Here is a 25,983-nt window from a genome sequence, read left to right as displayed (position 1 = left end):
GAGGTGTGTTGTTTTACAAAGTTAAATATCTCATTGTAGCGATATGACATTGTGGTGTTACACAAATGTAATTGTTGAAAACTTCTCTTAAGAATTTTATTCTTCAAGTGAAATGTTGAGTATCATATGTGAACTTAGTTGATGTTGTATGGGTCAGGTCAAGTCATACACGTACAAAGCAACCAAACTAAGTAAGGTACAAGACTGGGGACCACAATCATTGAGTAAGTATTACAAGGTGCACAATATTCCTCATAATATGGATTGGGATGATCATACTTATTACAGAAGTAAAGCAAGATTAGATGAGAGGTGAGTCACTTTTGGGAGCCATGCTATATAGGGTGGGATTGTTGCTTAAACTACCTCTGAGTAATTTTTTTTTTTGTAGTGTTGCTTGACCGACGACTAGGACTATGATTTCAGTTGGATTACTATAGATATGTATATATACATGTACATGATTGGTGTAGTTCCATTGAGGAACTTTTATGTTTTCAATATACTCTTATACATATATATTATGCTACATGTATATTCAATGCACATTAATATTAGTTTAGTTAGATTTATATATTTTGTTGCTAGCTGCTGAATTATAAAGAAGAGGGACCAATTAAATCATTATAGCATGTGTAGTAGCTTGATAAATACAAATGTTTGTCACGTTCTTGAAATGGATGTTATATGTTTTTACAAGTTTGTTGATGGACTTTAACTTAACTATATAACTAACAAAGTCCCATAACTAGAGATATTAAATGGGTCAACTTGACGTGACCTATTAGGCTAATCATAAAAAATGAGTTGATCATGTTTAGCTTAACTTTTACAAGTCTTGTTTTCTCAGGTTTGGTTTAACTTGTTGGTCCATTAGATTGGTTTAAAATGGGTAATTTTACTTTATTTTTATTTATTTATTAATTTGACATGTAATTTAAAATAAAAATAAATAAAAACATAAAATCTAGTTTTAATTGGTCTAACCTAATTTGATTGTCAAATTGCCTCGATTATTTTTGAACCTAAAAATGACAAGCTCAACCTAACCTTATTTATCGGGCCGATGGGTTAGCACATCAAGTTGAATCAATTTTAATAACTCTAATTTTATGATCGTCATCGTATGAAGGTGTATTTCATAATTTACTTAAGTTATATTTAAACTAAAGTTTAATAGTCTTTTTTGAGGTACTACACGTTATACTCGGTGTGTTTGTCAAACTCATTTCATTTTTGGGAGTCTAGTACAATTGGGAGAAGGATTCAAGGTTTTTCCTTTGGGTGTGCAAGGATTATCGAGACCTTCCACTCAATAGTCCACGACTTTCTTTCTTGGTACACTTGAGGGATGTGTCTTAAAATTGAATGTAGAAAAATAGTTTAGTTAATAATTTATTCAATAAGCTCTTATGAACTATTTTTTTATTTATTTATAAAATTAACTATAACAATTATTAAAATGTTTTTATTTTTTTTATAATAAAAATTATAAAACTCATTAAAATAAGCTTACCAATAAAGTTTGATACATATTTATACTTGTTAAGTATGTTTATAGGATTTGATTCCTGATTATATAGAAGGAAAAAAATGCTGAAAAAATTTAAACTAATTTTGATAATTTTTATATTTAAAAATGATTAATTTTAACTATCAATTAAGAATTATTTTGGCATAAAAAAAGTTAGAAAGAACTTGACATTTAAATATATAGTGAAGAGTTCAATTTATAATTTATATGTATAAAAAAATATTTGTCAAGAGAAATTAATTCTTTAAATGAGTATAAGTATATTAAAATATTTGTCCTTAACTTCTAAAATGAACTTTGCAGAGTTTTAATTTTTTATTTATTTATAAAAGAATGTTATTGACTTCCTCTCTATCACTCTTTATTGAATAAGTTTATTGAAAACTATTAACTTTGTGGCTTGACATATCATTTAATGACTATTTTTCTTAATTTAGTGGTAAAATTCATCAATTTTTAACCAAAAGTAGAAAGACACTTTTCACAAGAAAATATTGAAAAAAAGTGTCGCTAACGTTTTTTTTCTCATTTTTAAAACTATAAAGAAAAATTAACACTTGTAATATTATTGTTGAATTTGACTCTAAAGTGACTTTAGGCTACAGTTGAACCTTAAAATATGTTCTAACCTCCCACCAATCTTTTTTAGAATTTCACGATCAGCCAACTAAATTGTTTTATTCGCCTTTAACAAACATATCAATTATATATATATATATATATAAATATATATATATATTATACATACTTAAGATAAAAATATTTTAAAGGGTTATAAATATATCATCTCAAGGTGCATCATTCAAAGAAATTGTTTATAATTGGTTCAATTTACTTTCTTTATCATTAAATGGAGACAATTACATTTCAAATGGCTCAATTAATTTCTTTTTCTATTTTGATTTAATCGGTTCAATTTAGTTTCATTAAAATTTTTAATTTGATCCATTAATTTTTATAATGATATAATATTATCTTTTAGTTTTATGTTCAATTTAAACCAAAGATATTAACTTCCGCTACACGTAACACAATAAAAATGTGACATGCATTGTCATGTGTAAAAGCAACCCAGTTTATCTAAGTCGGACAAAAAAGACAGTAAAACATTATTTTTAAAGATCAAATTTAATCTTTTAATAATAAAAAACAAATTAAACCAACTAAATAAAAAGTTAGAGTAAAAGAGTAATTTAGCTATTTCAAATCAATGAAAGACAGGTATACACTGTTGTGTCGATTGGTAGGGAAAAAGGGAATAGCAAGTAACAATCCTAAGACTCGTATCATTCATGCAAACTCCAAAACTACAGCTTGAATGAAAGTTACAATTCAAAATCACGAACTTTGTTACATATAACAATAATAATCACCAAGTGGTCGGTTCAAATAATACATTCTTAATTCCCTTTAAATAAGCCTTGTGTATATATGAACAAATTTCCTTCTAAGAGAACTGACTCTACTATAATTTGAAAGTACAACTACTTACGAAGGATGCCTTGAATTTTCACCTTTTGAGCACAACTACTTACGAAGGATGCCTATAGTTTAGAAAAGAAAAATCAATTTTTATCAAACGAGATGAAAAGGAAACAACATATGCGACACTAGGTGTTCTTGACTAGGAACCATCCCTTTTTATTCTTGTTGCAGATCAGATTCTTATATCCTGCCAAAAACAAAGAAAGAACAAGAATGAAAACTTCTAAGATTGAGTGAGTAGCCTACTAAGAGGACCAGTGTCTCCAAGTTTCATCATTACCGACTGATTCCAATCAAATATCCAAACAGCACTACAGCCTGATATTTTCTTGCTGCTACCGCTGAATTTGCTCGCAAATCACAATATCTATTGGAGCTAACTTGAAACACAGTTTGTTCATTACTTCACAAACATCATTAAATCATGTTACAAGAGGTTCCTCTAACAAGTTAATCCTCAAATCAAAGCATTCTGTTATAGAACTACAAATACTTAAACCTATTGTGATGCCAACCCAAGGCCCAAAATAACTAAAGTTTATGAGAGGGGAGCCCAAGAGAAGGGATGCACCTAGACAGAACATGAGGTGTGTTGCACCTGATCAGAATTAAGAAGAGAGAGTTTACAACTGCCTAGGTGGTAAGTGTAGTAGGGAGGTGCCTGAGATGCTTATTTTGGGACAATGAGTATTTGTAGGGGGTGAAAGTAGTGTATGGGTGGCTGGAGTTAGTGGGACTCGGGAGAGAGTTAGGCACTCAGATTGTTGCTTTCTTTCTTTTTTCCCTGTATTTGTCTCTTGTATTCCCTGAACCTAGTCATGTTATCACTCTGATACAGGCTTGGATTTCCATTATTAGTATAGTAATTACTCTCTGTTTTTGCATCCATTTTCTGCTACCTATCATATTGCTGCAAATTTTTTTATAAAAAAAATTAAACAAGTAATATGCTTACCACTAAGGATGTCAACGGGATGAAACGGGTACGAGTAAGTAAGTATCCACTCTGAACCTGTCCACATATCCATGCAATGAATACCTGTAAATTTTTTTAATATCCACAAATATCTATGGATATTTACTAAAAGAAATAGCACAAAAAACTGCATAAAGTCTACAGAAAATAAAATCTGCATAAATAAAAATCTGGATAAAAATTCTGCATAAAATAAAATCTGCATAAATAAAATTTGTATAAAAAGCTTGCATAAATTAAAAAATAAAAAAAAAAATATGCATAGAACCCCTTAACACACACATATAGCCTAAAGAAAAACTGCATAAATTAAGTAATTTAATATTAGCAAGTGTCCGCGAGTACGGATACTATGATACCCATCCCCATCCCATTAACATGTAGATATAGAAAATATTTGTACTTGTTACCCATGAATATCTATTAACAATACCTATTTTTTATCTGTGGCAGATATTATATCCACGGATGTGGATGTTTTTGACATCCCTACTTACCACTAGATTGTCACAATTAATTAGAAAAGCAAATGAAGAGCAGAAACAAACATCAAAATGCAACAATAGGGATACCAGATTAAGATATTCATGACACGTGAAAAGGAACAAAAGAAGGGGGAAGAGAAGGGGTCACATGATCTGCGATATACAAATAAACGTCCAATCATGAAGACAAGTGATGGAGGACCATCCTTGAAGACACATGTGGGCCCCATCACTAGGTCCATGGCTAGGAGAGTTGAAGAGGAGGAGGGTGTTCACACACCAAGAGACACTCTCCTCATGATCATAGAGTATTAGTTCTCTCCTAAGCCTCATTAGTATAGGGTTTATTTTATTTTCCAATTTTACCCTTGTATTTTGGGTGTTTAGGACTTAGAAGTTATTTTCTCTTGTATTTCCCATTTTACCCTTGTATTATGGGGTGCTCTAGATGATTAGGGTTTTTAATTTTGGGCTAGGGTGTTAATTAGAGGGTGATGCATTTTTGGTGCTTATTGAGTCTATTTTTGGTGTTAGAAAGGCTTAGACTCAAGTGGAGGGCAAGGGTTGCATGGTATTATCATGCACCTAGATATAGCCAATCTAAACCCAAAGATTCCATCCTTGGCCACCAAGTTGCATCTAGGGTTCATTTGCATTTCATTTGGAATGCATTTGCCTACTCCAAATGCAACCCTAGATGCCTCCCCTCCTATAAATACCCAATGCACCATAGTAGTCAATCCCGGATAGCGGCGCGGAGCGGTCGACCCTAAAACTGGGATAGCGGGATGACGCGGAGCGGGATAACCGCTATTTTAATATTAATTTATATATTAAATAATTAATAATATATATATAAAAGCTAAAAAAACAAAAAAAATAACTCTAAATTCATACATTAAACCTTTTTAATAATTAAAAGTTCATAGTACTCAAACAATACATAATATAAAATGTCTCCAAAACAAAGTAGAAAAGAAATTTTAAAAAATTGTTGAATTATATTTAATCAGAAAACAAATCTGATAAATTAAATTTAATCAAAAATTAAAAATACAATTTTCTGAAATTAAAAATAAAATTTTCTGAATTAAATTTAATCAGAAATTAAAAATAAAATCAGCTGAATTAAATTTAATCAGAAATTAAAAATAAAATTTACTGAATTAAATTTAATTAGAAATTAAAAATAAAATTTGCTGAATTAAATTTAATCAGAAACTAAAAATAAAATTTGTTGAATTAAATTTAATCAGAATTTAAAAATAAAATTTGTTGAATTAAATTTAATCAGAAATTAAAAAAAATAATAATAATTTAATAAAAAATTAAAAAACAAATTATGTTGCAATGTACATAAAGGAGAGAATACTCGAAGGAGAAGACGAACTAAGCGAGGCGTGTCGGAGCTTGCGGCCACGTCGGAGCTGGAGGCGCGTCGGACCGGGAGGCGCGTCGGAGTTGGAGGTGCGTCGGAGCTGAAGGCGCGTCGGCGACGGAGGTGCGTCAAAGCCGGAGTTCGTCGGAGCTGCACGCACGATCGCCAGAGAAGAAGAAACAATCTGAGAGGGAGAGACGAGAGAGGGCTGCGACAATTGAAATCGCGAGAGGGAAAGGGAGACTTAGGGCAAAAAAAGCCCCATTGAAAAGACTGACTTACCCTTAATGAAGGGTAAGTCGAAATCGCGCCCGCGATTCCGCGATTTGTGCCGCTCCGCTCCGACTCCGACGCGGCCGCTCCGGCCGCTACACAAATCCGCCACGCGACAGTAGCGAGATTGCGGGGTGAGGCCGCTCCGCTCCGGAGCGCCGCGATAGCGGCCGCTCCGGCCGCTATTGACTACTATGCAATGCACCACACCTTGTAAATACTTTAGAATATATGAATTTGAGTGAGCCTTTTGTGCCTCAAATCCTCTCCTTAGTCACTAGGTCTACACGGCCTACCCCTCCTATCTCCTCCCTTGAGTGAGTTTAGGGTTTATTGAGTGGCCTTCATCTCCACTTGGTGAAGTGAGCCAACCTAGAACCACCTAGACACCTTCCTCCTCCCTTTTCTCCTATTCGCCCAACCATCACCCTACACACCCACCTTCCTTTATTTCTCCACCCTTGAAGGAAAGTCCAGCTCCTAAAGCCATCATCTTGGCCTTAGAAAGGAGATTCTTCCTACCTTGGACGTCCATGATCAACCCCTTGGTGGAAGGAGTCCATCAACAAGAATAAAGACAAAGAAAATGCATAAAATATGGAATGCAAAAGAAAATAGAAAACATAGAATTTTACATGGATATAGGTGGGGAGGCCATGTAATCAAAGGATATTCTCTGCAGATATAAACCAGAACTGACCAAATTTAAGAAAACCGGTTGTAAAAGTTCTATATGCATAATCTATGTATTAAATAGATTAGAAGGACAAATTTCTGTTACACCATTCCAAATAAGGTTTTCTCTTTCATTTTGTACTTGCAAAATAAAATTCCTTAGAGAGTAAACTAATGCATAGTGTGTATGCTTGGAACAAAATAAAATATATGCATTAAATAGATTAGAAGGGCAAATTTCTGTTACACCATACCAAATACGGTTTTCTCTTTCATTTTGTACTTGCAAAATAAAATTCCTTACGAAGTAAACTAATGCATAGTGTGTATGCTTGGAACAAAACTAATAAAAAAATTTATCATGTAAAGTAATGGATAGAAGCATCATTTAAGCAAAATTCAAGGGATAATCTAAAAAATTGGATATCAAACTAACTTAACTACACAAAACCGACTTGTTAAGGTGAAGATTGTCCATGCTTTATAAGCTCTACCGAAGTCATGTCTCTAGCAAATGTGGAATTAAACCACCACCCTTGAGCAACAATGATTTTGGTAGACTTTGATACCATCTTAGAAATTGATCTTAGGACCTAACTTAATCTCACAAAACTAACTTGAAAGGCGAGGATTTTCCAAGCTTTATAAGCTCTATTAAGACATATTTCTAGTGGATGTAGAACTAAACTACCACCCTTAAGGTTGCAATTCAGGCAGTATCCAATGGGGCCACAACTAAGACACACTAGGGGTGATGTAAGGTGACTCTTCAATAAGTAAAAAGAGTGTAGATAAAATAAATAGGTAGACATGAAAAAGGAAAAATTTTCCTCAAATAAATATAGAAAAAGATTAAAATATGGAAAACAAAAGAAAATAAAGACATACAATTTTACATGGATATAGATGGCGAGACCACATAATCAAAGGAGATTCTCTTCAGGTATAAATTTACCAAAGCTAACCCAATTTCAGAAATGCTCACTATGGTAAATCAATGAAAAAAGTTCAATATGCATAGCATATGTATTAAATATAATACATTAGAAGAACACATCTCTGTTTTACCATTCCAAATGCAGTTTTTCTTCATTTTCTACATGCAAAATAAAATTCCGAATAAAAATACTTATAAGTAAAATAATGTATAGAAAAATCATTCAAGTAAAATTTAAGGGAAAAAAAGAGAGCCCATAAAATAAATAAGTAGACATAAAAAGCCCAACATTATGCTTTAGGAAAAATAAAATAAAATGCAAGTGCAAAATCCGGATCATAAATAATTTAATTATATTTTTTCCCATATAAACCTCATTAATTAATAGGGACAAACACGTTAAATGTTTGCGAGTAAAGCAAATCAACTCAAACGCTGTTGAGACGAGAGCATGCTAGCGTTGCGTACATTTATTGCGACTTTTTCTGATTTTGTTTTTTAAAGCTTGTCACCTATTCCTTTTTAAGTTCCTGAGATAGACATGCACTCATCCACAAGAAAGGAGAGAGAAAATATTTAGATTTGTAGGTTTTCTGCAACTATGGAGAAGAACAACAGCAAAGTCTGCAAAATCTGCGATAAGTGTTTCTCCAATGGAAAAGCCATGGGAGGACACATGAGATCTCACTTTGCCAAATTGCCAATTCCTCCAAAGCCCGAAACCAAGAACCAAGCACTAGATAACTCAGCCGAGTTGACCTATCGTCCAAATCAATCTGCTTCCTCACAGACTTCTCAATCTCAAAAGAAACCAGCACAAAATTTCCGATCTTTGAAGCGCAGCCTTTTTTCCTTCTCAACAAACACAAATAGAGAAAATGAATTTAGGCCTTACCCTAAAAACCCAACCCGCAAAAGATCCAAATGCCACCGCAAATTTATTGCCGCGATAGAGATGAAAGCTGATTCAGAACAAGTGACTCCAAAACCAGACTCTCTTTTTGCAGAAGAAGCTGCTAGGTCTCTATTAATGCTTTCCAAGGACAAATGGCCAGAAAGCAAGGAGATCAAGAATCAAGAAGTGAAGGAAATTAGGGCAAAAGACAAAGAAGATGGTAGAGATGACTTGCTTGCTCAAATTCCATCTCAAGCCAACTTCAAGTGTGATAAATGTGGAAAAATATTTCAGTCTCATCAGGCTCTTGGTGGGCACAAAGCAAACCATAAGAAAAATGAGAATACATGGCAAGGTGGTGACCCTGACAATGATGGAACTAGCAAAAAAAGTGATGATGTGGGTGAGAAAGTGTTCGAGTGTCCATACTGCTCAAAAGTATTTAAGTCTGCTCGAGCACTCGGTGGACACAAGAAGGTACACTTTTCATATAATAAGGCTAATGCTCAAAGTAGTGCTAATCAATTTGGTAGGAAGTTGGTAGTAGATCTCAATTTTCCAGCTCCTATAGAAGATTAAGAAGTTAGTCATGTTGAAGAATGAGGACTTTTATGCTTAGTTAAGCAATTCAGGTAAAACTTTACAGACTGAATCTGTAATTCAGTACACACTGTGTTTTTACATCAAAATGTTAAGAATTATATATTATATATGTTTTAAATCATTTTAAGAATTTGACATTATGGTTTATATATATGTAAGGTAGCACTTTATTTTGATTATCATTAAGCGTTCTTGCCAATCATTTCTATCTTCTTAGTTTGTTAATTCTTATTGTTTAGCTCAACTATTTCTCCATGTCTCAATAAGCAACAAAATATATATGTATTCTTTGTTTGGGCATGTGGGGGCATGATTCATATTTCATCAGCTCCAACTTTACATTTTGGCAAAGTTATTGAAAAAGTAGAAAGCCTGAGATAGATTTTACATATGATCAATACATAATCTTATAAGACTTATGCTGTGAATAATGCAAATGTCACTCCACAAGATTTGGCTTAGCCTAATGGATTTGCATGTTTAATAAAACTGTGAATAACACATACCATATATTAGAAACAAATACAAGAGCAGACATTGTCTCCTTATATGATTTTGATAAAAAATATATGTTCAAAATTCTTTGATTCTAAGAAGAAAACTTTAAGATTTAAACTATAAGTTGAACCATAGGAAAGCTACACTGCCAAGCCACCCCTTGATAAGTATTATTCAGATTCTTCAACCTTTCTACTTTGATAACAATTTGATTCTACACAATAAACTCTCTCTTCCCCTCAAATTTTTCATATAACAGAATCTCATCACACAAGCCACACACCCCCTCACTTCCTGCCACTCAACATTCCCACCTAGGACCCTCCTATTCTTTATAGCACATAATAGTCTTGGGCAGTTGAGGTGCAAATTGCTCATGTGGACCCAAATTTAGATCTAAGTTCCTAACAACTTAAAACACTGCCAGGCTGAAATATCCCAAATAAAGAACTCCCCCTCCTCGCAAAAAAGGACTTTCAATTCATAAACCAAGAACACTCTGAACATCTGAAAAATAGTAGACGTATATGAGCTCTGTATAAGAATCTGGTAGAACACAATCAAACTAGAATGGCTCCCAGACCTATAGTGAATTAAACTTGGGGGATAAGGGCAATTATGACCTATTTGGAGAAAACTTAACCGAAATGAGTGCCCAGTCTTACATATTGTAACCCGTGAAATGAGTCAATGATCCTCATATATCCTAACAGGAGCCAGAGTGGGTAGGGGAACTATGGGAAGGATTCAAAGTCCAAAATTAAAAAGGCTAGAAAGACTTGGTATAGTAAGTTTTGCCATTGTAAATAGAGTGACTTCTATGTACATTAAATTAGCAAAATCTTGCAAGTATAAATAATACCTAGGTAGCACAAATCCTTTACTTGCAACCTATCTGTATAGAGCCGTCAGCGGAGACGCAATCGCGGCGCGTCGCAGTGTGGTGTTGCAGCGGTGTCGTTAGGTAGAAGATGATGCCAATAGGGTTTTGCCTGTGTTTATGCTTGTTGCGCATGTGACAATGGTTTTTGAGTAGATTTGCACAAGTGGCAAGCTTGTTATTATCGTTCGTGACAACATGGTGCACCATTGCATACTCATGTAAAGGCAACCTGGGCGCAACGAAATTGTTTCCATGGTTCATTGTGTTTGTTGTCCCTCACAGGTACATAATGCGTGACACCGTAATTTCATTTTCATTTTTATTAGATTATCATATAATATTTGCAGCGCACGAAAATATAATTTATTTGTGGATGAATATTAAAATGTTAAATACGAAAATTATTAATAATTTATATTTTTAAATTGTTATACTTTATTGTATGGTATTAAGAAAATATAATTTGTATAATTTTCATTTTATTTAATATCATTTAATTCTTTGATTTCATTTAAAAATATTATTTTAAAATTATACTTTATAGAAGCTTAATATCAATAATTAATTGTAGTGTTTCACATTGTATACGTGGTACAAATTTGATGCGCAATATGAATTTAATTATATTATAGAAAGTGCTGAATAAACTATTTAACTTAAAAGATAGGAAGTAAAAGAAATATAAATTTATACCACAATTTAGCATGTATATTTAATGTTTATTATACATAATTAAAATTTATAATAAATTTTATAAATAAATTATATGTTTTAATATATAAATTAATTTTAAAATTATATAAATAGATATTTTAAGTATATAAATTATATTTTAATTTATGTAAAATAATTTATATCGTAATATATTTTTTTATTAATAATTTATTTTAAAATATTAAAATTTAATTTATAAATAATTATAATTAATAAAAAAAATTAAAAAATTTCTAAAAACAATTTCATTAAAAACAAAGTCTTTTATAATTTTTTATTCAAAATAATCCTTCATATTTAATATATAAAAATTATGTTAATTTTCATTTTACAACTTTTTATTTTTCTTACAATTTTTTTAAAAGAATTTTCGTTTATCTCTTTTCACTATCTAGTTCCATCTTCTCTAACAAATAGTAAAAAAGAGGGATGATCTGTGCTTTTAAAAATGTCATTGTACAAATGTAATATAATAGTCACATGAAATTTTAAAAGTATTTTAAATTTTTAATCTGGGCGATAAATTTTTAAAAGAAATTGAAATTTTGAGATTTGAATTAATTTAATTTAATTTTTTTTATTTATTAAATTTTTTGTTTTGATAAATCAAATTGATTTTTTTAAATATTAAATTCTGACATTGGATTGGAAAAATTAATTTTCTGTATGCAAGATTAATTTTTTAAAAAAATTAAAATTTTAATAATAAGTTTTATGAACATTAAAATTAATCAATTCAATATTTAATAAATTTAAAATTTTGTTGATACTTTTTATGTGGATATTAATAAAATAAAAAGGGTAAGAGAAATAATAGAAAGAAGAACGAAATCCCAAGCGTGTAGTTCAGCGGTATGGGTTGATCTACGCTTAAGCAAGGTTAGGGGTTCGAATTGTGTATGCAGCTGCGTTAAATCTTGGGGTCAGCTATCCCACTCTTTGAGGTGCCTCCAACTTTTGAGGTGTCTCCAACATAGTGAAGATATTAGTCACTGCTATCGGTCTTGGATACTCCAAGGACGAACAAAAAAAATTAAAATAAAATAAAATAAAATAAAAAGAAGATCAAGGGAGAAATTAACAATGACATGAGAAAGTGTAGAGGAGATAGATGAGGTGACAAAAATAGTTTCAATTTTTTTTTTTAGATTATTAGAGATGATTTACTAACAATTTTTTTACATTAACTAATAAAATTGAAATAATATAAAGATGATCTTTCTCAAATACTAAGTAAAGTTGAGAATATATATATATATATATATATATATATATATATCTTAAATTTAAATTTTTTTCATTATTATTATAATTATTATTAATATAAAAAAATTAACACTTTCAACATTAAATTTTTGAGAAACTAAGAAGTTATTGTATACTAAACGCCTCCTAATAAGAATGTTATAAGAAATTTTTAAAAAAATATCTTAATTTTTTATCTATTACAAATTGTATTTATCATATATATTTTTTAAATTAAATTTAATAATTAAAAATAACTTTGTGTCATAATATAACTTATTATTTATATATGATAAATATTTGTACATACTAAAATGTTAGTTTCTAAATTAAAATTCAATATTTTCAAGAAAATATTAGTAATTTAAAACTATTTTATAACACAATATAAATTCTTTATCAAAGAACTAAAATATAATTTATATGTCAAAAATATTTATTTATTTTAAATTATAATTATAATAACAATATTTTTTAAACAAAAGTATTTATATATTATAATTTTTTATATAAGGCAAAGATTTTATTGTATATATTGCAAAATTCAAATACTAATACTTTCACAAATTATTAGAATTATGACTTTATCTATTTTTTTTATCAAAAATAAAATATTTTACACTGTATCATTCCAACATATATTACTCTCTTAATATATCTCCCATTTTTGTTTTTGGTTAACACTTAACCAAGTACCTCTATTTTTTTTTTGTTATATTGGACTAACTTTAATTTAGATTAAAAGCCCAATAGTCTATTTTATTTCTCTTATGCATCTTCTTTTTCATTCTTCACAACAACCTTTACTACTTCTTTTTTTTTTTTTTTGAGAGAACAACCTTTACTGCTAGGGAAGTGAAGAAAAACTCAACTTTCTCCCCTCATCATATATTCATTCAATTATTGAATATCTCAATATTATCTTAACATGTGCATATTATAATTTAGATAAACTGGACAATTTTAATGTTAAATAATATTATAATTTACGTTTAGTTGTATTAAAAATATATTATATATGTTAAATTAAAATTTATTTATTTTAGAGTAAGATAATTAAAAAAATAATAATTTGGGTTATTAAAATTAATATATTTAAAGAATTATCTATGAGAGTAATATTAAGAGCTATTCCTAACCCTCCGCTTTGTTTCAAATGATAGAAATAAGTATTGGAGAGTGTTGGTGTAACTCAATCATCCGAAGATTGATTTGTATGACGAAGAAATATAAATAATGTCTAATTTTTAATTTGAAGTGAGTAATTTTAGGGCACAAAGATGAAAACTTGCATTGACGTTTTACCAGCAGGTATAAAAAATGTGTACATTCTAATGATTTTGGATATTCAAAGAATCAAAGTTTGTTTTTGACAAATTGGAGTTATGTACACCAGTTAAAGTTAAAATTGAACCGAATTATAGTCTGAGATTTAAAATATTTTTGTTTTAGTCTTATAGAACTCAACTGAGAACTTGGTAACAGGTGTTTCCGAATACTTGGTGCTTGGTGGTTACTAGTGGGAGGCAAGCATGTGAGTATTGAATATATAAGCATTAGGAAACAAGAGTCATAACATTGGAAGCAAAACAGAAAATGACTTTCTCCTATACCAATCCCCCCACAATAAGAAAAATATCCCAAAAAAAAGAGGAAAGAAAACATTTCAATCATATAAACACATTAGCTAGCATTGATCGAGGTTTGGCTTTTGTGGCAAAGGAATGTCAGCAACAGCAAGCACATTGTCCCCAACACTATGAAGCAATTTCCTCTTTGGCTTGGCCTCTTGCAGCATCAACACAACATCCCTCATTGAAGGCCTATCCGCTGGATTCCTGCTTGTGCAAAGCAAGGCAATTCTAAGCATTTGGATCATTTCCTCCCTCACCGGAGTGCACCCTGCACCTGCATTTTTGTCCAGTATATCGTTCACGCCGTCTTTTGACTTTATCTTTGACCTCACCCAATCCACGATGCTGTTCCCATCTCCGAATTCTGAATCCACCGAACGTTTTCCGCTTAGGATCTCCATTAAGACCACTCCGTAGCTGTAGATATCACTCTTCTCATCCACTTGGAGGGTGTATGCATATTCTGCAAATTAAGGAACATAAATTATTCTTCCACCATCAACCCAAACCAAAGTCAACATCTCATGATTCAAACGAGTTATGATAATTGACAATATTCCGAGTGGGCCCATGTAAGATCATTGAGAAAAGAAGGTCGTGAAAGTGAAAAATAAAGGAAAAGCCATCTTCATGCGCAATCGCAATAGTACTCCTACTACCCATGCACCGAAATTCGTCACTAAAACTCTCTCTCTTACTCTTTCTTAATTGTTACACACCATATTTTAAATCATAACCTTAAACTTGTGTTCACATGTCATCATGTTAATTTCCAATACCTTGTTCAAGAAAAGAGCAAATTAAGATGATTTATAAACATTTTTGGTACATATATGTTATATAAAATAAAAGTTGAGTAAATGATGATAAAATAAAAAATGAAAAGAGATCTAGAGGGGCTGACCAGGAGCAATGTAGCCATAGGATCCGGCAATGACAGACATGGATTCATCGGTCTGAATCAACTTTGCAACACCAAAATCAGCGACTCTGGCCTCCATGTCAGCGTCCAATAAAATGTTGCTAGGTTTGAGATCGCGGTGAACGATGACGGGGTCACAGTCGTGGTGAAGATAGCAAATTCCCTGAGCGACGCCCAAGGCGATCTTGTACCGGGTGAACCAGTCAGCAACTAAATTATCGCCTTTATTCTTTGCATGCAACAAGTCATCCAAGTTGCCATTGGGCATGTACTCGTAAAGCAGCATGGTGCACTCCCTGTTGCTGCAGCACCCTAACAACCTAACGATATTCCTATGCCTCACGTTTCCCAACACCTCCACCTCAGCCAGAACGCCTCTCCGCCGTCGGATATTCTCTTTCTGTTTTCCCCATAATTTCTTCACGGCTATCATCTCGCCACCTGGCATCTCCGCTCGGTAAACCGTTCCCGTCGATCCCATCCCTAGTATCTTATCCGACATCGACAAACACTCCAGCACGTCCTCCGCCCTGAAGTTCAGCCGCTGGAACGCCGTTAGCTTCCACGGCCCGACCTCGTCGCCGAACCGTCGCTTGTAGTTCGCGTGGAAGCACCGCGTCCCCGCCACCAGCACGAACAGCCCGATTCCGAACGCCGCCGCCACGATCCACACGATTGCACCTGCTGTCTTCTTCGGCTGCTGCCGCCGGACGTCGACCTGGTTTTCCGCCGCGGCCAGGGCGTCCGCGGCGCAGGGCTTCGCCAGCACGCCGCCGCAGAGGCCTTGGTTCCCGGAGTAGGAGGAAGGATGCAGGTTAGGGAAGATGCCGGACGACGGAATCGGACCGGTGAGGGAGTTGAAGCTGACGTTGAAATTCTCGAGCGTGGTGCAGTTGTTGAAGTTCGATGGTATGGTTCCGGTGAGAGAATTGTGAGAGAGATCAACGTCGGTGATGGAAGGTAGAACGGAGATTTCCCAGGGAATGATTCCGGTGAGTGCGTTTCGGCTCAGATTTAGCACAATGAGTTTCTGGCAGTGTCCGATATCCCAGGGAATAGTTCCGTTGATGGCGTTTCCATGCAATTCGAGCTTGTAGAGTGTCTGGCAGCCTATGAAATCGGGAATTTGGCCGGTGATGTTGGAGAAAGCCGCGGAGAAGATCTGAAGATTAGTGGCGTTCCAAATGGAGGAAGGTAGGGGAGTTCCGAAGGAGTTTCCGGAGATGTTGAAGTACTGCAAGTTTCCCAAGTGTTCTGGAACTTGACCTTGGAAGTTGTTGTTGCTGAGGTCGAGGAACGTTAGGTTAGGGAGGAGCGTGAGGCCTTGGGGGATGGAACCGTTGAGGAAATTGTTTTGGATGCGAACCCTAGTGAGTGAGGTGCAGTTGGCGAGGGAGGGTGGGAGAGAGCGGGTGAAGTTGTTGAGGAAGAGTATGAGTCTCACCAGTTTGTTGCCATTGCAGACATTTCTAGGGATTGGACCTTCCAGTGAGTTTGTGGACACGTCTAGTCTCTGTAGTAAACCGTTGGAGCCTAGTTGCTGAGGTAGGGTTCCGGTGAGTGAGTTGTTGAAGAGAAACAGAGTCTCCAGCTTTGGTAACTCTCCGATTCCCTCTGGTATTTCTCCGGTTAGGTTGTTGTTCATTAGGTTGAGCATGGTTAGTTCCTTTAGCATGGTGACTTGTGTGGGGATGGGTCCTGTGAGTTCGTTATCTGACAGGTCAAGGCCTTTCAGGGACTTCAATTTTCCTATGCTTGGTGGGATTTCCCCTGTTAACCGGTTTCTGAACAGCAGAAGGGTTTCCAGCTTGGTGAGGTTTCCCAGCTCCGGGATCACGTTCCCTGAGATGTTAGCTGTTGAGATGTCTAAGTATTTGAGGTTAGACAGCAATGCCAGTTCCAGGGGCAATGTTCCTGAGAAATTGTTGTATCCGATTTCCAAGTGTTCCAGTTCAGCCAAGTGGCCTAGCTGGGGAGGGAGTGGACCTACCAAGTTGTTACCTGCTAAGTCTATGAACTTGAGTCTGGGGAAAGTGCCGTAACCTGGTGGAATTGTGCCGCTGAAGTAGCTTCCGCCGAGGTTGAGCTGCTCGAGGAAACGAAGGCCTGTTAAGTCTTGGGGGAGAGAGCCGGTGAAGCTGTTGCTGTAAGCGTTGAAGAATCTGAGGAACTTGAGCTTTGATATGCCGGGTGGGAAGGTTGAGTTGAAGGAGTTGCGGCTGATGTCTAGAGTTCTCAGCTCTGTTAGTTCAAAAATAGAGGATTGGAAACTCCCGCTGAAATCATTTCCACTGAGGTTTAAGTGGTTTAAGGTGGAAAGGTGGCGGATTTGGGGTGAGACTGTGCCGGAGAGGTTGAGGTGGGAGAGGTCCAGGGTGGTGATTTGTGATGTTTTGGGGTGGCATGTGATGCCTCTCCATGAACACCATATTGGGTCTTGGTGATTGGAGTTGGAAGTGGGGGAGGGGTCCCAGTCATGGAGGTTATTGAGAGGGTCTAAGAGGGAGGATTTTATTGAGAGGAGGGTGATGAGTTGAAGGGGCAGGGTTGTGGCAGAGAAAACTAGGAGTGGGTGTGTTTGGCAAAGGAAGGAGAATGTGAGAAAAAGAAGAAAAGGTTTCATGGTTTTGGGGTGGTGGGAGTTGTGGATGAGGAGGGGCTGGTGTTGAAAGGGGTAAATTTAAGGGAAGGAAGGTTTTGATGAGGATGGTAATCGCTTTTTCGGAGTGCAGGGTGCAGAGGGAGATTCATCATGATAATTTGCTTCAGTGGGTTTTGTTGGTGGTAGACATGAAAGAGAGAGTGATGAGAGAGAGTGACTAACCGCTACTTGTTCCACTTCATCTTCTATTATACCACACCACCATCATCTACACCCTCCACTCTACGGTCTGGTCCCTTTATTTGAAGCTCCTAAACCATCATCTCATCTCATCTCATCTCACTTTCTCTCACCTCAGTATTCTACCTTTGTCTGCTATCTCCACTCATACTTTTAATTTTCTTGGAATTCTTTTCTACTTTTCTTTTGCTCCCACTTTTCATCATTCCCTTGTTTCCTTTACCTTTGGCTAACAAATTGATAAATATGTGTAACAGTGACATTGTCTCTCGCAGGATCCAAGAAAGCCATCTCAATTTCCCACCATATTCTCCCAAACCAATATTTTAAATAAACCCATTTTCTTTTTCTTTAGTTTTCTCTTCTTTATGCATATATATGGAGGCTTTATTTTCTGCTTTATTTTGTTTCACCCTTCCTTCTTTAATTCTTTTCCTTTATGGTGGTATTTTGGGGCTTTGGTTCTGTTCTGTCTTATATTCCTTGGCTCCAGCAAGGAGATTCAGGTGAGAACCTTGTCCAAAACAGTTAAGTATGGACCACAAATATTCTAAATTGGTTAATATCAGCATGTCTGCATAATCCCAATCAGGGAATGTATGCAGTGTCCATACACGCATTTCTAGCTATGTAAATAAATTATTCGTCCATACATTATGGTGACAAGATTTTGGGACCAAATTCGGATGATCATTAGACCCATATTTGGACGTATTGGAGACGCAAGGAGAACAAACTTACCAAACTTTCTCAAATTTAAACAAATGAAAATCTTGAATCAGCCAAAGTGCCAAACAATGATATGCAACAAAATGATTTTATTACCCCATCTCTTTTTTGTCCTTATAATTGGTTCTACAACAAACTTCTGCAAATGTGCAAGCAATGCATTAACACAAGAAATCACATCAAACAAATTCCAAATTGAATTGCTTAGTTTTTTTCTCCCAAAATTCAGGTTTCCTACATAATATGCAATCATATATTTTTGTCACCCTGATATGCAGTCCATGTATGATACATATCAAGTCATTTGTACTTTTTTAATTTTATACGACATATCAATGCCACTTGCACTTTATGACTGAAGAAGAAAGAATACCACATTTTTGTTTTTATTTTGCTATTTTCATAATTCATGCGCTGATTATGGAATGATGGTATGATACATATATATATTTGGTTCTTGGCACAAAAATTTATTTAAGGAGTTGATATTTCTCAATAATATTTTTTTATACATGTATAATATATTTTTGTAAGATATCTTGGTGAGTAAAGCAATGAACTTGATTGTTTTTATGCACCTCGAAAATGTTTAAAATGCAATAAAAGAAAAATACTAAACATCATCAATTCTTTTATTTTTCTTTTGCTTCATCATCAATTCTTTTATAAACGAATATGTCGTTAGTAGTTATACCTGACACTATTAAAAGTGGTTGGTCAGACGGTCACAGTAATTGGCCATTGTTTTGTAGAAAAACTTCTTAGAGGCTAAGAAATGAAAAAGAAAAAATGTCAGCATATTCTCTGATCTGAATTGGCGCGGTTGTTTGAAATTCAAGAAAATGGTTTATTCAATTTCAAAGCATTAGTGAAAAGAATGCCATACAATGATGGGTTCATTGCTGATGCTTAACTAATACTATATTAAATACCGAATATGCTTAAATTTTGTCGCTTTTTTAGCACAGTTTGACTTCACTAAAGCAATACTATGATGGGCAATTACTACTTTGTATCATTAACGTCATTAAAGTATTTCTTAAGATAAGAATAAAGCTTGAAACACAATCATCCTCATCCCAATTTGTTAACAGACTTGTGCATACTGCCATCCAACATCTTTTTCTTCCGCTAAAACGCATGTCTCATTATCTTTAGTGTCCTCGTCACCGTTATCGGTGTGGTACTACAATATTATATATATAATTATCACATGCAGGCACTTCAGCACTTTATTTGTTTTGATTAAGAGTAATTTTGTCATGTACCAGAAAATACTTTTCATCCAGTATTTTAAAATATTTTCTTTGTTTTTAAAATGTTTTATATTTTTAAAATTTAAATTACTTTACACAAAAATGTTTTTACACTCAAACACACACATGCACACTTTCAAAGCTCATTGGAGTGAGATAGCAATTCGTTTAGCAAGGTAGCAGAAGGGACCAGGAAATGGTGATTACAGAATAAGCGTAAGAACGCCAAAAAGGCTAATTATGCCGTACTAGTCGGGGGATTTGTGTATGCCTATCTGCATAGTTTTGCGAACAGAACACGAACGATGTCAGAAAAATAACTATTTAAAACTAGTCATGCATACATGAACTTATTTTAGAGACACCAGTGCACATTTTCAATCTGAATTAATAATGAATTGAGTTTTGAGATCGAACGAGATTTTTATTTAACGTAGTACGCATAAAGCTGAAATTAATGTACCACACTACTATTATTTTAAATTGGAGTTACGAATTCTGGACAATTGTACCGTACAAACACCCTATTGAAATCCTTGTGTGTCCTAGTATGGGTGTCTAGTCTATCGAACATTATATTTCCTTCTTGCATTACGTACATTTGTGATTCTTGAAAGTTGAGATCACTTCAAAAGTATATTTTGAATACTTATAAAAATTAACCTTCCATCTTTTTAATTTTTGTAACATAATACAAACTAATATATTGTTGGTATGGCCAAAAAAGTTAATAAATATTTTATATTAATAATATAATAACAAAAAATTATATAAAAATACTTGGTAAAATTGATGGATACTTTATACTACTATATATATATATATATATATATATATATATATATATATATATATATATTAGGATACAAACAAGTCGGAGAAAAAATAATAATTTATAAAGCACATACATACTTCAATGTTAGAGAGACCTCTTGGGTGATGATCAAAAGTAAAATCGTGAAAGTTTAGGCCCAAAACAGACAATATCTCATTATTGTGAAGTATGTTTGTGTAATAACCTTATAAAAATAACTCTTATAAAATATCCTCTCATACAAATATCATAAAATAATTCCATCAATATATATATGAGTTAATCACCTATACACTACTAGTGTAAAAAAAATGTACACAGACAACCAATCATATATTTTAATACTGACATGTCAGTTACTTATTTAATGAAATAATAATAAAATAAACAACTTTAAAATATATGATTGGTTGCCAGTGTAAAAAAATTTACACTGACAGTGTAGGGATGATTAACTCTATATATATATAGGAACAGTGACGGATCCAAAAATTTTAGATAGTGGGGGCAAAATTTTACATATAACTTTTAAAAGTATAAATATATATTATAATTATTTTTTATTAATTTTTATATCTACGATTATGATTAAGGATGAAAATAAACTAGGTCAGACTAGGTTATATTATAATTTAGTAGGTTTGAAACTAACCTTCTTTAAAAATACATGTTCTAAATATGAATTTCTTATTTATCTGTCATAAATATTTTATAAAGATCTGCTTTATGATAATTTTATACTAATAAAAATATAAAAATAAATATGTTAAATATTATAAAATCAAGTTTAATTTATTTATGATATAAACATATTTTTAATATCTAATATAAATTTTGAGATGATAATTTATTTTAAAACATTTTTTATAATAAAAATTATAAATAAAACATAAATATTCCAATCTTTCCTCTTTTATTTTTTTAATTAATGTATACAATCTTATGATCTTTACTATTTTAATTTTTTAATTAACATGTACAATAATTAAGTAGAAATAATACGTATATTATAAATTTTATTTTATCAAAAAATATTTTTTAAAATATATTACATCATATATGTGAGCATTAATATATATATTAATATATATGTATATATATTATAATTAAACTTTTTAAAAAATTTGATTTATTACTAAAGAATATTTTTTTATCACATATGAGAACTAATCTCTTTCGAAAGTTTGACAAATATCAAATAAATAAATATTTCTTCCAAATTTATATTTTATACATAAAATAATTTAAATATATTTATTTATTTTATTAAAATATAATTTTTACTTTTTAAAAAATATATTTTTTTAAATATAAAAAATATGTATGTATAAAATGATAGTGGGGGCAAGTGCCCCCATACTCATACAAGTGGATTCGTCACTGTATAAGAGAGATCTTTTTACTCCAAGAGTAAGTCTACATATGTAGACTTACTCTATTCAATAACTCATGTTCTACATTAAATTTCAACGATCCAATCGTTCAATTTAAAGTTCTTAATGCATAAATTAAATCAGCAAATTTTTAGAAAATTTGAAAATCATTTGATACTTTGTTTCATTAATTCGAATCAATGTATAAAATAATTTTATGATTACCTGTTAATTTGAATTAATGAAATGAAATATCAAATGATTTTCAAATTTTCTAAAAATTTGCAGATTTGATCTATGCATTAAGTACTTTAAATTGAACGGTTGGATCATTGAAATTTGGTGTAGAACATGAGTTATTGAATAGAGTAAGTCTAGGTAGACTTATTCCTAGAATAAAGGATCCCTCCTTATTTATATATATATATATATATATACCTAATTGGCATTTTTCATTTTCTTTTTATTACATCACATCATTTATCATATTTTTATTTTTCTCTTTTTTATATCTATATATCTATCTAGGCTTCTATTATTTGTGTCCAGGTATCCATGCTTCATTTTATGTAAAAGCTCAAAGTGCAAACATATACTTACGGAAGAAACTTCAAAACCCTGCATAAACATCAAAATTGAATAAACTAGCTGAATGGTCCCTTCACATCCCCCTTTTACACCTTTAATACTTGTTCATTCTGTTGGCAATCTGCCAACATTATTGGAGTCATAAAATGATAGCAAGCACTTTGGATTAAACGCCATGGTTATTACATCTCAGACTTGTTTTTATTCTGTCATTTAGCACCGGATTCAATTTGTAGGGTGACAGGGACACTTTCATGGTTCAAGAAATCTACATGGAAGAGCTTTCGTCATTTACTGCTCTTAGCCTGAGCTGAGATCATGTGTCTGTTGTGCGTGTCCTTTCCTAACTACATATACAATGAAAACGATAATGGAGAATAAAATAAAAAAAATTAGAACAGCCACAAATTATAAGAAAAAAACAAAAGGGTCATTAGACGTCATGCAAGGAGGAAAAGTACTTATGCGTATGGTATGGTCACGGTCTTGAGGGCATAAAGGGAATCTTAAGTATTCATTGGTATACTTTATTTATGTAAACAAAGGGAACGTTATGGTAAGGTAAAGGCGAGTAGAGGTGAGTTGGGACATTTTGAAACTTGAAAAATGAGTTCAAAGTTTTGGTGAAATGACCAAAACAGGTATTACAAAAGTGAGGTTCAGATAGGCACATGTCTGTGAAGTGTGGAGTGGGGCTAACAACATTGACAGAGGCAAGGCCACGCCACAGTTCATAGCAGGAGTTGGGAGTTGGGAGTTGGGACCCCATTGGTTTGGTGGAGAGTGCTTTCGTGGGCACCACAACTCCTTTCATCTGTCTCCCTTATACCCTTCACACTTTCTCCCTAAGATGTCACACCGTCAAAATATCATCTTTACATTTTCTTAATTTATTAGAACCACCATATTTTCTTAATGCGTTGCATGTCAAAACTTGTGCTCATTCATCTTACTATTTTTTTATATATCATAAGTATGTTATAATTAGTATCGTGATTGCTATTATTATTGTTTTTTCTCTTTTCTAAAATGTAATTGATGATAGATGATGTATATGTGCTTGTTCAAAATGTATCCTTTTGTGACAAAAATGTATAATTTCTTTATTTAAACAGAAATAAAATATAGAACGACTTTGGAGACACATTAATTTAACGATTCAATATAGGTGGTTGTCTGATTTTGCACCCATTTTAGGAACTGTCTGAATCTGCATGGCGATTATCCTCTCAAATAGCATGATTCTGAACATGTCTGAAATGGACCAAACTTAAATGCATGCATGACAAAAATGAAAGCACAATAGCCCTCCTATGTATGAATCACAACTCTACAATTTTGTTTGTTCTCTTGAAAACTTCAAAATTTCCCCACTATACATGCATGGCTTGTAATCATTATTTAGCAATTTGACATATGCATTTTGTATAGGCATGATTTGGAATTGGCATGTGGCATGATGGAAAGAGGTACTGATGGCACACTCGATGCCAATAGCCAAATCCAATGACTATGAGGCTATAGAAGTGGTATGGTGGGCAGAGGCAGAGGCAGAGGGTGCATGAGTAGCTGCTAGGAGTGAGCATGATCCATCAATGAGCCTTGCTCGCATGGCTAGTGTTCATGGCCCCACCATTTTAATTGTCTCATGTGCCATGATGGTTGGGATAGCCAACCCTTCCCCACCCAACGCGTGATTCCCTCTCAATTTCTTCAACTCTTTACCCTCTCAGCTTTCCTCTTCACTTCACTACCAATTTAAATTTTGTCTTTACTCTTTACAACCATACAATAAAATAAGATAAAACTTGCATATAATATTTCAGGCGTAGTTCTTCAATTGGAATTGAATTGAAGTTTCTCATTAAATTTCAACCATACAAAATTTCAATTTTGATTAACATACATAATAAAGTATCTCATTAAATTCGATACAAAATTCCAATTCTGATTAATGAAATAACATCTATGATGGTGCCTCTAAGTTTCGTCTATCAAAATATAGTCATCTTGGTGGACAAACAAAACAGGTTGGTTATGACTTGTGGGTTGTGAGTGGAAACTGCAATAATATTTACGGCCCTGACATCACCGCAAAGTTTATTTTGATCGTGGGTCTCTTTCTGGTCTAGAGACTTCATGACGTGACTTTCCTAGTTTTGTGCTTCTCTATATGATTATTAATGAAGTGGTTGACGTTTACTTCCCATAACATATAACATTCTAGTCAGATATTTTAGCAACAAATAGTTTGATATTTAGTATTTAGCTAATTGATGGTTCAGAATATGCTCAAGAATGAACAATAATATGGAGATGTTACATTTCCAGACATAAAAATCCAAATTATTTAAGCATATTTTGCGGTGAGAAATCATTGTAGTGTATCAAATTAAACACCTTTTCAACGATATTTTATATTATTTGTTGATAATAAAGGAAAATTTGACAACTAAATGTTACAAACATATTATTAAGCAAGAACTTATCTCGGGGCCTTTAGTTCTTTTTCAGTTATATGGTGTGATATGATTAACAAATAGCTCTGATTCTTAAATACGCGACTAAATGTTTAATTCTCAAATGTGTGTGAACAGAAGAGAGTCTATTGAGAAAAACAATTCTTAAATAGATCTCAGAATTCCAAGAGTTACTCCCTGACTTTTAACGAGAAATATACTAAGTTTACAAAAATAATTAACATAACTGGCTGGGTAGTAGGTAGGGTTTAAGTAAAAAAATTTAGTACCAGTTAATTACAAACTTATTATTCTACTGTGTGTTAAATGTGTGTGATGTTTATAAAAGGGTGTTTCTATTTCTCAAGAAAGTCAGTTTCTGAAAACTAGACCTTCATTATCAGCATGATAATTTGTCTGTACATAGCCAAGTTTCTTTATGGTTTTCTATTCTATCGCTTTTGAATTTCCTCAAGTTTGGAAGTGAGGTAGTAATAGAAGGGTTGAATAATTTGAGTACGAGCGTAACCATACTAACCAAAAATATGAAAGTTAAATGTCCCCCATGTTTGGAGTTATGAGGTCTCTCATAAATGTGGATTAATTTAATGATTCTTGTTACGGATAACCAATGTAACATCCGTCCTTTGACATAAATACAATCTATAATTAACCAAACTAGTCTTTTTCCCTAGAGCTGTCAAAACGGGCCAACCCGGCCCATGTGGGCCGGCCCACCTTGACCCACTTTAAAAACGAGCCAACCCAACCCGGCCCACTTGTAA

At 33.1% G+C, this 25,983-nt stretch overlaps 1 protein-coding gene and 1 long non-coding RNA gene across 2 annotated transcripts; both read right to left on the bottom strand.

Annotated features, from left to right (window-relative positions):
* Nucleotides 1-2,853: 2,853 nt before the first annotated feature.
* LOC109798699 (uncharacterized) lies at nucleotides 2,854-10,924 on the bottom strand. Its single transcript, XR_002239812.3, has 3 exons — nucleotides 10,602-10,924; nucleotides 3,975-4,031; nucleotides 2,854-3,206 (listed from the first exon to the last, which is right to left on the bottom strand). It is a non-coding gene; the product is annotated as an uncharacterized LOC109798699 (long non-coding RNA).
* A 3,192-nt stretch (nucleotides 10,925-14,116) lies between these two features.
* PXY (Leucine-rich repeat protein kinase family protein) lies at nucleotides 14,117-18,268 on the bottom strand. The gene is made up of 2 exons (XM_020359102.3): nucleotides 15,120-18,268; nucleotides 14,117-14,678 (listed from the first exon to the last, which is right to left on the bottom strand). Exons 1-2 carry the CDS (start codon nucleotides 17,758-17,760, stop codon nucleotides 14,269-14,271), a joined length of 3,051 nt encoding a protein of 1,016 aa, XP_020214691.1. The 5' UTR covers nucleotides 17,761-18,268; the 3' UTR covers nucleotides 14,117-14,268.
* Nucleotides 18,269-25,983: the final 7,715 nt, after the last annotated feature.

Source organism: Cajanus cajan, chromosome 8 (assembly GCF_000230855.2).
Source record: "Cajanus cajan strain Asha chromosome 8, NIPB_CcT2T_4, whole genome shotgun sequence".
Lineage (NCBI taxonomy): Eukaryota > Viridiplantae > Streptophyta > Magnoliopsida > Fabales > Fabaceae > Cajanus > Cajanus cajan.
The sequence above is the reverse complement of the archived record's forward strand: the minus strand, read 5'-3'. Positions and strand labels throughout refer to the sequence as shown.

What these genes read in the sequence shown, in the direction of transcription:
- PXY (XM_020359102.3), bottom strand. Translation starts at nt 17,760, where the DNA reads ATGAAACCTTTTCTTCTTTTTCTCACATTCTCCTTCCTTTGCCAAACA. An exon ending in CTATGGCTACATTGCTCCTG is followed by an intron (nt 14,679 to 15,119) that starts GTCAGCCCCTCT and finishes CTTAATTTGCAG; the next exon opens with AATATGCATACACCCTCCAA.